This window comes from Muntiacus reevesi, chromosome 9, assembly GCF_963930625.1.
Source record: "Muntiacus reevesi chromosome 9, mMunRee1.1, whole genome shotgun sequence".
Classification (NCBI taxonomy): Eukaryota; Metazoa; Chordata; class Mammalia; order Artiodactyla; family Cervidae; genus Muntiacus; species Muntiacus reevesi.
The window spans coordinates 11,579,026-11,590,249 of NC_089257.1; the positions used below are offsets into that span (position 1 = coordinate 11,579,026).

General features: G+C 38.4%; 1 protein-coding gene across 1 annotated transcript; it reads right to left on the reverse strand.

The window, feature by feature from the left end:
- Positions 1 to 1,127: 1,127 nt before the first annotated feature.
- On the reverse strand, positions 1,128 to 2,057 carry LOC136175615 (olfactory receptor 4C13-like). The gene has a single exon (XM_065945867.1). It carries the CDS (start codon positions 2,055 to 2,057, stop codon positions 1,128 to 1,130), a length of 930 nt encoding a protein of 309 aa, XP_065801939.1.
- Between the last annotated feature and the right edge of the window lie 9,167 nt (positions 2,058 to 11,224).

Genomic DNA, 11,224 nt, shown 5'->3' on the forward strand with positions numbered 1-11,224 from the left:
GACATGACTGAGAGTCTGATCTGAACTGATTCAGTGTTTATCATAAAGCAGGTGTTGTGCTACTTGCAGAAACTATTGTTAGCAAGTAGGTAAGTATTACAGAGAGTATGACATTTAATTTATTTCATAAAGAAAATTTCTGTCTGACATTAAACTATGCTTTTACTTGAATCATCACTCTTTTTGATGGATTATCAGGGTAAGGTCATGACCTAAGCAAAGCAAAATGATTCTGAAAACAGCAAGAGAGTTTGGAAATGTGGTGCAATATAACGTACGTACCCCTTAGAGGGTAAATGGAATGTTAGTTTGAGTCCCTAAATCAGTTATATATCACATATAAAGTTACATATATGTGTATATGTGCATGTGTTTCAGCACAGTGCCTGTCTCAGAAATGTAAGTAATAATGTAGTTTATGTGTCCTTTTTGCTATCATTTCCTAGCAACACAGCTCAGCAGCTGAGAACATGGACTGAGAGGTTAGCTAAACACAGCTAAATAATCTTCAGTATTTCTGTTTGAGAACTTTCCTCTTTTTGCTTGCTTTCCCACCTATAAATGGAGCTTTCCTGGTGGCTCAGAGGTTAAAGCGTCTGCCTGCAATGCAGGAGAATCAGGTTCAATCCCTGAGTCAGTAAGATCTCCTAGAGAAGGAAAAGGCAAGCCACTCCAGTATACTTGACTGGAGAATCCCATGGAGGGAGGAGCCTGGTAGGCTACATCCCATGGGGTCGCAAAAAGTCAGACACGACTGAGCAACTTCAGTTCAGTTCAGTTCAGTAATGTCAACTTCATTGGATTGTTAGAGATTACTGCTAAATAAGAGGGTTTTTTTAAATTTATTTTTTTTTATTAGAATGAGTTTATTGATCCACATACACTGATGAAACTAGAAAATCTAAGCCCCAACCTGGTAGAATGTTCCAAACATGCAAAAGTAGTCTCCTGCTGAGTTTTTCCTGACCTTTCTTGTACCCATTATTTGTCCCCCCTGCAGGATCTATGATGTATACTGGTTATTTATTTTCCTTTTATCTCATAGATATTCTCTGCTGAAAGCATCAGCAATGTCCATTTGACCTTTGCATTAGTAGAATCAATGCTGGGCTTCCTGTACATTTTATCTATCCATCACCTGAAATCACTTTTCTATTGCACAAATTCCTAATGGCATTTTTCATCTGGGCATTTCTTAAGGTATAGATTAAAGGATTTAACATGGGAGTTATCATGGTGTAAAACACAGTAACTGCTTTATCAATCGGAAAGGTAGTTGCTGGTCTCAGGTACACAAAAATGCAGGGCACAAGGAATATGATGACGGCTATGATGTGGGAGACACACGTGGAGAGGGCCTTGCGCTTCGCCTCCAAACTGTGTGTCCTTAGGGTGTATGCAATGAACACATAGGAGCCCAACAAGAGGAGGAAGTTTAACAGACAGAGGAAACCACTGTTGGCAGCAACAAAGAGCCCTAGAGTGTGGGTATCCGTGCAGGCAAGTTTGAGCAAAGGGGTCAGGTCACACATAAAGTGATCTATGACGTTAGGGCCGCAGAAGGGTAACCTGAAGATGAAGAGGATCTGAATGGTTGCATGAAGAAAGCTTCCCACCCACACCACTCCAATCAGCAGCCAACACAACTGCCAGTTCATGATGGTTGTGTAGTGCAACGGCTTGCAGATGGCCACGTAGCGGTCATAGGCCATCACGGTGAGCAGGATGACATCAGCGCCTCCAAACAAATGTTCCGCAAAGATCTGAGTCATGCATTCATTGAAAGGGCTAGTTTTTGTTTCATGGAGGGAATCTACAATCAACTTTGGGTTATTGACAGAGGCATAACAAGCATCAATAAAAGAGAGATGAGCCAGGAAGAAGTACATTGGGGACCGCGATAATGGGCTGCCTGTGATGGTGACCAAGGTGAGCCCGTTCCCCACCATAGAGACGATGTAGATGCCCAGAAAGACGGCAAATGTGACTTTCTGCAGCTTTGGGTTCTGTGTGAGTCCCAGTAGGACAAACTCTGTCACATTGTTCCTATTCTCCATGTATATTATATTATGGTTAATTACATAACCTGAAAAAAATACATCGTATTAGCTCAACCTTGAATTCATTATTCTTTCCATGTAATAACTGCCAAATTCTATTCAGTTCTGAATTCTGAAGAGTATTATTTTCTTTTGATAAAGGAAGAAAATATTTCTGATCTCTTGAAGTTAACTCAAATCCTCTCCTAGGAGTTTATAGTTGGAGACATGAGGAGCCCTATGCACACACAGCAGTAGACCATCTGCCCACATTTGATCATTTGAGCTGACCCAGAGCCTAATGTGAGTCATCAGGTCTTACACAGAGCAGTAGCAAAGCTGCCCAGGTGGTTCAGTGAGAAAGAATTTGCCAGACGATGCAAGAAAAATAGGAGAGGCAGCTTCGATCCCTGGGTTAGGAAGATTCCCTGGAAAAGTGAATGACAGCCCACTCCATTTCTTGCTTGGAAAATCCATGGACAGAGCAGTCCGATGGTCTACAGCCCATGGGGTCATAAAGAATCAGACATGACTGAGTAAGCACATAGTCGTAGCTAAGCCCAAGAGGTTGAAAAGGGATGTAAAGGTCATGAATGGCTGATGGATTTTCTCGCTACTCTTAGGAAATCGGAAGCCATGTAAGGGAATTAAGAATGTGAGTATAAGGATAAACAGAGATTTGAGAAACAGGGAATGTTGCATATAATTCCAGGAAAGGTATTTGTGTGATATTTATGATAGGAGGATGCAAGGCTGAAAGGAATACACGAATCAGACTATATATGAGTTGACACAATTTGCAGCAGAGCTTTGGTATGGGAAAGTAATGAAAAGATACAGGAGTGACAGTAACAAAATTAACATCTTTCCTATAAATTTCCCTAACCCAATTTTCTATAGATATACCTTTAACAATAGATTACTCTATGCATGGCATGGTTGAGTGCACGCTAAGTCGCCTCAGTCATGTCTGACTCTTTGCGACCCCATAGACTGTAACCCAACAGGCTCCTCTCTTCATGGGACTTTCCAGGCAAGAATACTGGAGTGGCTTGCCATTTCCTTCTCCAGGCAATCGCCCTGACCCAGCGATCAAACCCACGTCTCATGTCTTCTGCTTTGGCAGGTGGGTTCTTTGCCACTAGCGCTCTTCATACTGTGCAGCGATAGAAAAAAAGTGGACATGCCAAATAAACAGAGATCAATGCAAATTTAAGCTTAGAGCCTCAGCCTAAGATGTGTGGCTGTCAATACTGGTGGGTGGGCCCATCTGGACAGTGACCCCTGGGGACAGCTGGGAGGAAATTGATTCTCAACCTTGCCAATGAGACTTTCAGGCTGGCAATGCTTCCTGGGCCCTCCACGTAACGGCCTACCTTTGCTCTAACAACCCCATTTCTAGGAGTTTATCCTGAGGAAGCAGATAAACGAAAAAACAGCTGTGTGCAAAGATGCTGGCTGTAGAGCTATTTATAAGATCAGCAAACGTCCCATCATGAGGACTGGATTTAATGACTCACAGAATAGGAGGCAGCTATCAAAGTGATGGACACAGACAGATAGACCAGACAACAGGAAAAGGATGGGGCAGAAATACACACACACACTGTTCAGTAACACTTAACAAATCAGCCGTACCTTATGACCCACTGCCGTTTCACAAAACACATTCATGCATACAAACCATCTACAAAAATGCACACCCAGCCATTAACTGCAGTTCATTATTTCTGGAGAGAATGATGGGAGAGTTGGGGAGGGGTCAGAAAAAAAAAGACGGTTCTTTTCCAACAAGTACACTTCTGGACTTTAGTATATGAAGTTGCAAATAATCAGAGGCTAAATGTGTGATATTAGTAAACTGCTAAAAAAAATATATTTGCAAATGGTGCACAAAAAAATATGTACATTATGAACGGACCATTCAGCTTTCAAACACAGAGCTGCCTGGGAGGAATCAACCATGTAGAGAAGTGATCTGGGATAAATCTATGTGAATGGTATCATTCCATCCATATAGCGAAAATAATCATAGCACACAACAACAATAATTATGTCATTAACTTAATTTGACAGATGAAATAATTGAATCTCATCAAGATTAAGAAATTTATAAGACCCAATTCTCTAACCTACATTTATTTTGCCATCATATACCTTTTTTAATAATTAGGACTAATCATGATATTGGAAACAAAATTTAAATACACCTCACACACAAAAATACATCAACATGATTGTTAATTGATACAAGCCATGACTTGTTTAGTCCAAACATGGATATGTAGAACTCTTCCTTGGAGCAACAGCTATGCATAATATGGGTCTCTTTGGCTTCTTTAAAATTGCAGATGACTGTCCCTCAGTTTAATGTAGGGTTAATTTTTTTTATGTATTATTGCCATAAAAGTCAATTCTTCCCAATCCTCTGTGAAAAAGAGTCATAAAAATAAGTAAAGTTCCTCTGTGTGTCTTCAGCAGCGTGCTGGATACATTTTTATTCACATAACTGCCTGTGAGGGGGATTAATCTTCTCACTTTATATTAGAAGAAATAAGAATATAAGGTTGCAAGAAATGCACCCCAGATCAAGAAGCTGCACGTGGGAAAAGGCAAGATTCTAATCTGGGTTTCTAATTCCCAAACTAAGATGCTCAGTCACTGGGATTGTCATTTTCAACATTTTGCAGAAGAATGAGGTGAATTATTTCTTTTACAATTAAAAATACATTTTCAAATTTAATCCTTCAAAATTGCTATTGTTTTTGAAAAATGTTAAAACATAATTACTATATACATAAACTCATATCAATGGTCATGAGTCTGACCAAGCTCCAGGAGATGGTGAAAGACAGGGAATCCTGGCATGCTGCAGTCCATGGGGTCGCAAAGAGTCGCACACAAGTGAGAAGCTGAACAGCAATATACATAAAGTTACAATCTTTACTAGGCATCACCACTATTGAAGAACTTACCTTCTGGTCTTAGATGATATTAATGATATTTGAGGGTATTCAGAACTGATCCCAACTTCAAACTGACCTCCTCTTAGGATAAGGAACTTTCAATAAGAAAGATGTGACACATTCAGAAAGAAGCTATTCAGAGAACTCAATATCAAATCAATAGGAGATAAATCGTTCTGTATGTTTACATATTTCCTTCTAGCCTAAAGAGTCAGTGAAATTTCACAGAAAACCTGGAACTTGAACTTAGAATAAATTGATATAGAAAACCATAGAGAAATGATCATCCATGGATGGTTTACTCCAAAAGTCAGCAGGCAGAAAATGTGGTGGAAACACCTTCAAATGGATCTTTCAACTCTTGACAAGTCTTTCTCTGGAAATGTAAATAGCAAATAAAGTCATTTTCAGTTGCATGTGTGGCTATTTAACAAGGTTCCAATACAAGTTTAAGGACTTTGTCTTATAGCTGCTCATTTCTCTCCCAGGAACTAATTATCTGCTTTGATGGAAAGGCTTTTTCTTAGAAGCAGGTATTCTGAAGAGATATGCTTGAGAGACACTCATTCTTGAGTGGGGAGTTGTATTCCCTGCACTTGCAGCTAAAATATGTGGATCCCCCTTATAGGAGCCTGGTTTTCTAAGCAGGACACATGCCATGTGAATGACAAGGAGAGCAGTGTTCCAGCCTTGGGACCTGCGCTGTGGTTAATTTGTGCACTCATGTCAGAGAGAGAACTTCTTTCTATTATCAGCATCAACGTTCCTGGAAACCCAATACTGATTTGCTGAGAGCTGGTGCAGTGAGGCCATAAAACCAATGGCAGCCACTTAAAAGTATTTGAATACAAAACTTGTTTTTCACAATCATCAGAAGGCTATGACTATAGAGAGAAACTCTGAAAAGTTTTTCAATAAGTTATGCCTGGGACAGTTGTGACAGACATCATGGAATACTGAGTGACATTACACATCTGCATAGATACATAAAACACAAGAAATTAGTTCTGATTTCAAAGTTAATTATTTGACATCTCTGTCACTTGGTATCATTTTGGTCCTTGTAGGAAGTATGTAGTGATAAACTATTGAGGTATTACTTTGATTTCTTGATAACTACTGAAGCTGATAATTTTTAATGTTATAGGCAATTTCTATACCTTTTTTGGAAGTTATTATTATTATTTTTTAAGACCTTTGTGCAATTTAAAATAGGAGTTCTGGGTTTCTCATCACTAAATTGTAGGTGATTTATATATATATATATATATATATATATATATATATATATGTATACATATTCTAGATATAGTTCTTCTTTCATATGTATGCATCATATATAAAATGAATTTGCATATACAATTTTACACATAAATTTATATATAATGTAAAATTATTTAAGTGTGAATGTAGATAGAACTTTTTCCTACTCTGTGGATTGCCTTTTTATTTTTAAAATGTATGAACTCTAATGATCAGAAGATTATAAATATTAGCAATGTTCAACTTTTTAGTTTCTTTATAGTTCCTGATTGTAGTTTTTTGCAGAATTTTTATGGGTTTAGCTTTGACTTCTTGATCTATGACCCATTTTGAGCTAATTTTTGTCTACAGTATGAGATAGTGGTTGAGGTTCCTTTTTTTCATATGATATCCAATTGATGTGGTATAATTTGTTAAAAAATATATTATTTCTGATTTAATTACTTTGATATCTTTAAAACTTTTCATCTATTTAAGTATATTTATGGACTTTCTATTATTTTTCAATGATTTTTATGTTTATTCTTATATCAATACTTCACAACCTTGCTTTTGTTCATTTGGTTGCTTTTATATTTTTATTTTATGTTAAGATACAGTTGATTAGCAACAATGTGTTAATTGCATTAACAGCAGCAAAGAGATTCAGCTATACCCATACAAGCGACCTTTGCTTTTTAAATTATTTTCCACTTAGATTATTAGAGAATATTAACCAGAGATGCCTGTGCCATACAGTAGGTCTTGATAATCTATTTTAAATATAGCAGAATGCACATGTCAATCCCAAGCTCACAGTCTGTCTCTCCCCTCCCCCCTTTTCCCCGGGTTATCATCATTGTGTTCTCTAAGTCTCTGAGTGTTCCTGTTTTATAAATAAGTCTATTTGTATCTTTTAAGATTCTGGCATATAAGCCATATCATATGATATTTGTTTTTCTCTGTCTGACTTACTTCACTTAGTATGATAATCTCAGGTCCAATCTTGTTGCTGTAACTGGCACATTTCATTCTTTTTAATTGCTGGGAAATATCCCACTGCATATATATACTGTGTCCTGTTTCTCCATTCTCTGTTATGACATTTACGTTGCTTCCAAGCCTTGGCTGTTGTAAACAGCACTGTGATGAACCTCAGGCAGCATGTAACCTTTTTAACCATGGTTTTCTCCTAATGTATATGCAGGATCCATATGCTGGGTCACACAATATTGAGTTTTCTAAGGAACCTCTATATTGTTCTCCTTAGCTATCTTATCATTTTAAATTCACAGCAGCAATGTAGCAGAATTCCCATTTGCCCATACCCTCTCCAGCATTTATCATTTGTAGACGTTTTTAATGATGGCCCTTCTGAAAGCTGTGAGGTGATATCTTATTGCAGCTTCAACTTGCATCTCTTTAATACTTAGTAGCATTGAGCACTTTAACATGCCTGCATGTCGTCCTTGAAGTGTCTGAAACAGGATTCTTTTCCTTCGCTAAAACTGGTGTGTGTGCTACCTATTCATCCCACTAATTCTCCTTTGGAATTTCCAGAAACTGCTATACTTTTTCCTGATTCTAGTTTTAAATTTCAAGAAAGGAAATTCATAATTCATATATGTGTACATAAATAATTCTTTCTCAAGCATAAATAACTTTTGACTTATCTCATTCAGCATATTCAATATATCAATATTTTGAAATTCACTAACATCAACTGTCTACACACTATCTCCAACCCCACATAAATCTACTTATTTTATAATATATATGCTATAATTATAATAGTCCCCCATTATTTTTTCAATACCATGATTGGTATGATTCAAGAGAAACCTTAATATTGTCCCCAAATTAGAAGAAATCATACTAGGAACACCATGTGCATGTGAACTAAGTCACTTCAGTCATGTGAGGAGCAGAGTGCAGATTTATTTAAAATGTTAAACTGAGAAGAAACTTAACAATTAAAACCTTCTTAAGACTGAAAAAACTGACCTAAGTATGTTAACTTTCCATCCAAGAAGGAAGCTTCTGGTTAAACATATGGTAAGAATTTGGAGTGAACAATAAATAATTGAAAGAAAAAAAAATGCTAGATTATATACTGTCTCTTACTACATGAAGCTTCTGCAGTTATTTGAATCTAGTATTAATCGGGGGGGGGGGGGCGGAAAGGATAATTGAAGGGTATTGAATAGATATGATGAAAGAGAAGGTTTTAATAAATGTTGAGAAAACAAAAAACATACAAAGTTATGTATATAAGAATATAGGGCAAGGTTACATAGGGGCAGAACAGTAGACGGCAAGGGGAAGAAGGGTGGGGACACATTAGATGAAAACCACATAGACATTGATACCAGGCAAGCGAGAGACATAGAGACGCAGCATCTAAGCTCCTGGGCCTCAGAGCCTGCTTATACCTGCTGTCCTCTCATCCTCTACGTAAGACTGACCCAACGCTAACGAGTATGTGTGTGCACACTGCTTTTCAGCCTTAGGGCAGGGGCTGTCACGCCCGAAGATAGAATTATACTGACTTCACAATGAGATGAGAATGGTCTCTATGGACTTTTTCTAGGTCAGTTCAAACACTGAGCAAATCTTGAAATTTCTATCCATCTTTTGTCATCTGATATCAACTTCTTAATCCATAATTTCCTCATGACATTTTTCACTTCTGCATTCCTGAGAGTATAAATCAGAGGGTTGAACAAAGGTGTCCCAATTGTATAAAACACAGCTATCATCTTATCCATGGAGAAGGTGGTTGCAGGGCGAGTGTATATAAATATGCAAGGACCAAAGAACAAGATGACCACGATGATGTGGGAGATGAAGGTGGAGAGGGCTTTTTTCCTCCCTTCAGCTCTGTGGTTTCTCAGAGAGTACAAGATGACGGCATAGGATAACACCAACCGAATGGGCAGTAACACTGAATTACTAACAATAGCACTACCCTCTACTGCACAGTAGAGTAACTAAGCCCTCCTTGCCTTTGGGGTTGAGTGCCACTACTTGGCTCCTGTTCCCCAGGATCAAATCACTCGTAACACATTCGAATTTGTAAACCAGAAACCGGAGCGCTGGCATATAGAAAGAGCCATGTCAGAGCTTCTCAAGGATGCCAAACTCCCCCCTTCAAATTTATCTTTCACGGCTGTGATGACAGCTTTGTGCTCTGTACCTTCCCAAGGAGGTTGAGTGGATCTTCAGTAATGAACTTGCTTATGTTACAGTCTATTCCTGTTGATTAACCAGGAATTAACTAATCCTCTGTATTAAACCAGAGCAGTTTGAGTATTTCTAAGCTGCACACTGTGGGTTACCATTTGATTCATATCTTAGACACCAAAAGAAAGCCTGTGAAAGCCTGTCTTACCTCCTCCAGGTGCTACACTAAATGCAGGATCTCTGCTTAGTGCAGGCTTCCCTGGTGGCTGAGTCAGCAAAGAATCTGCCTGCAATTCAAGGGATGGTCTGCAGTGCAGAAGACTTGGGTTCCATCCCTGAGAGGGGAAGGTCCCCTGAAGAAGGAAATGGCAACCCACTCCAGTATTCTTGCCTGGGAAATCCCACTGACAGAGGGGCCTACTGGTCTACAGTTCATGGGGTCGCAAATAGTCGGACAAAACTCAGCAACTAAACCATCACCACTGCTTAGTGAGTCCATATCAGTGAATCAGGCTGATCAAAGTTAGTGACTTTCTACTTCTATCCATTTCCTCTTACATTTCCTGGATTTATGATACAAATTATTAGAGCCTTTCTTACTTGCCCCAGTTGTAATATTGAATATAAATCCTGGTGTGCAATGCTACATGCTGCTGTATATTTTATGTGAGTTTTTCATCTTCCCTTATATTTACACTGATTTATTCAGTATCTGCTGGGAGAGACTGAAGGCGAGAGGAGAAGGGGATGACAGAGGATGAGATGGCTGGATGGCATCACCGACTCAATGGACATGAGTTTGAGTAAACTCCGGGAGGTGGTGATGGACAGGGAGGCCTGGCGGGCTGCATTCCTTGGGGTCACAAAAGTCAGACATGACTGAGAGTCTGAACTGAACTGATTCAGTGTTTGTCATAAACCAGATGTTGTGCTACTTGCAGAAACTATTGTTAGCAAGTAGGTAAGTATTACAGAGAGTATGACATTTAATTTATTTCATAAAGAAAATTTCTGTCTGACATTAAAATATGCTTTTACTTGAATCCTCACTCTTTTTGATGGATTATCAGGGTAAGAACATGACCTAAGCAAAGCAAAATGATTCTGAAAGCAACAAGAGAATTTGGAAATGTGGTGCAACATAACGTACGTACCCCTTAGAGGGTAAATGGCCTGTTAGTTTGAACCCCTAAACTACTTATATACTACATATAGAGATATATATATGTATATATGTCCGTGTGTTTCAGCACAGTGCCTGTCTCAAAAATGGAAGCAATATAGTAGTCATGTGTCCTTTCTGTTATCATTGCCTGGCAACACTGCTCAGCAGCTGAGAACATAGTCTGAGAGGTCAGCTAAACACAGCTAAATAATCTTCAGTATTTCTGTTTGGTAACTTTCCTCTTTCTGCTTGCTTTCCCACCTATAAAATGAGGGTAGTAGCAATACCGACTGCATTGGAATGCTACAGAGATTGCTGCTAAATATGAGTGGTTTCTTTTTAATTTATTTTGTTTTATTAGAATGAGCTTATTGATCCACATATACTGATGAAACTAGAAAACCTAAGCGTCAACCTGGTAGAATGACTCAAACATGCAAAACTAGTCTCCTGCTAAGTTTTTCCTGACTTTCCTTGTACACATTTTTTGTCCCCCCTGCAGGATCTATGATGTATACTGGCTATATATTTTCCTTTTCTCTCATAGATATTCTCTGCTGAAAGCATCAGCAATGTCCATTTGACCTTTGCATTAGTAGAATCAACACTGGGCTTCCTGTACATTTTAT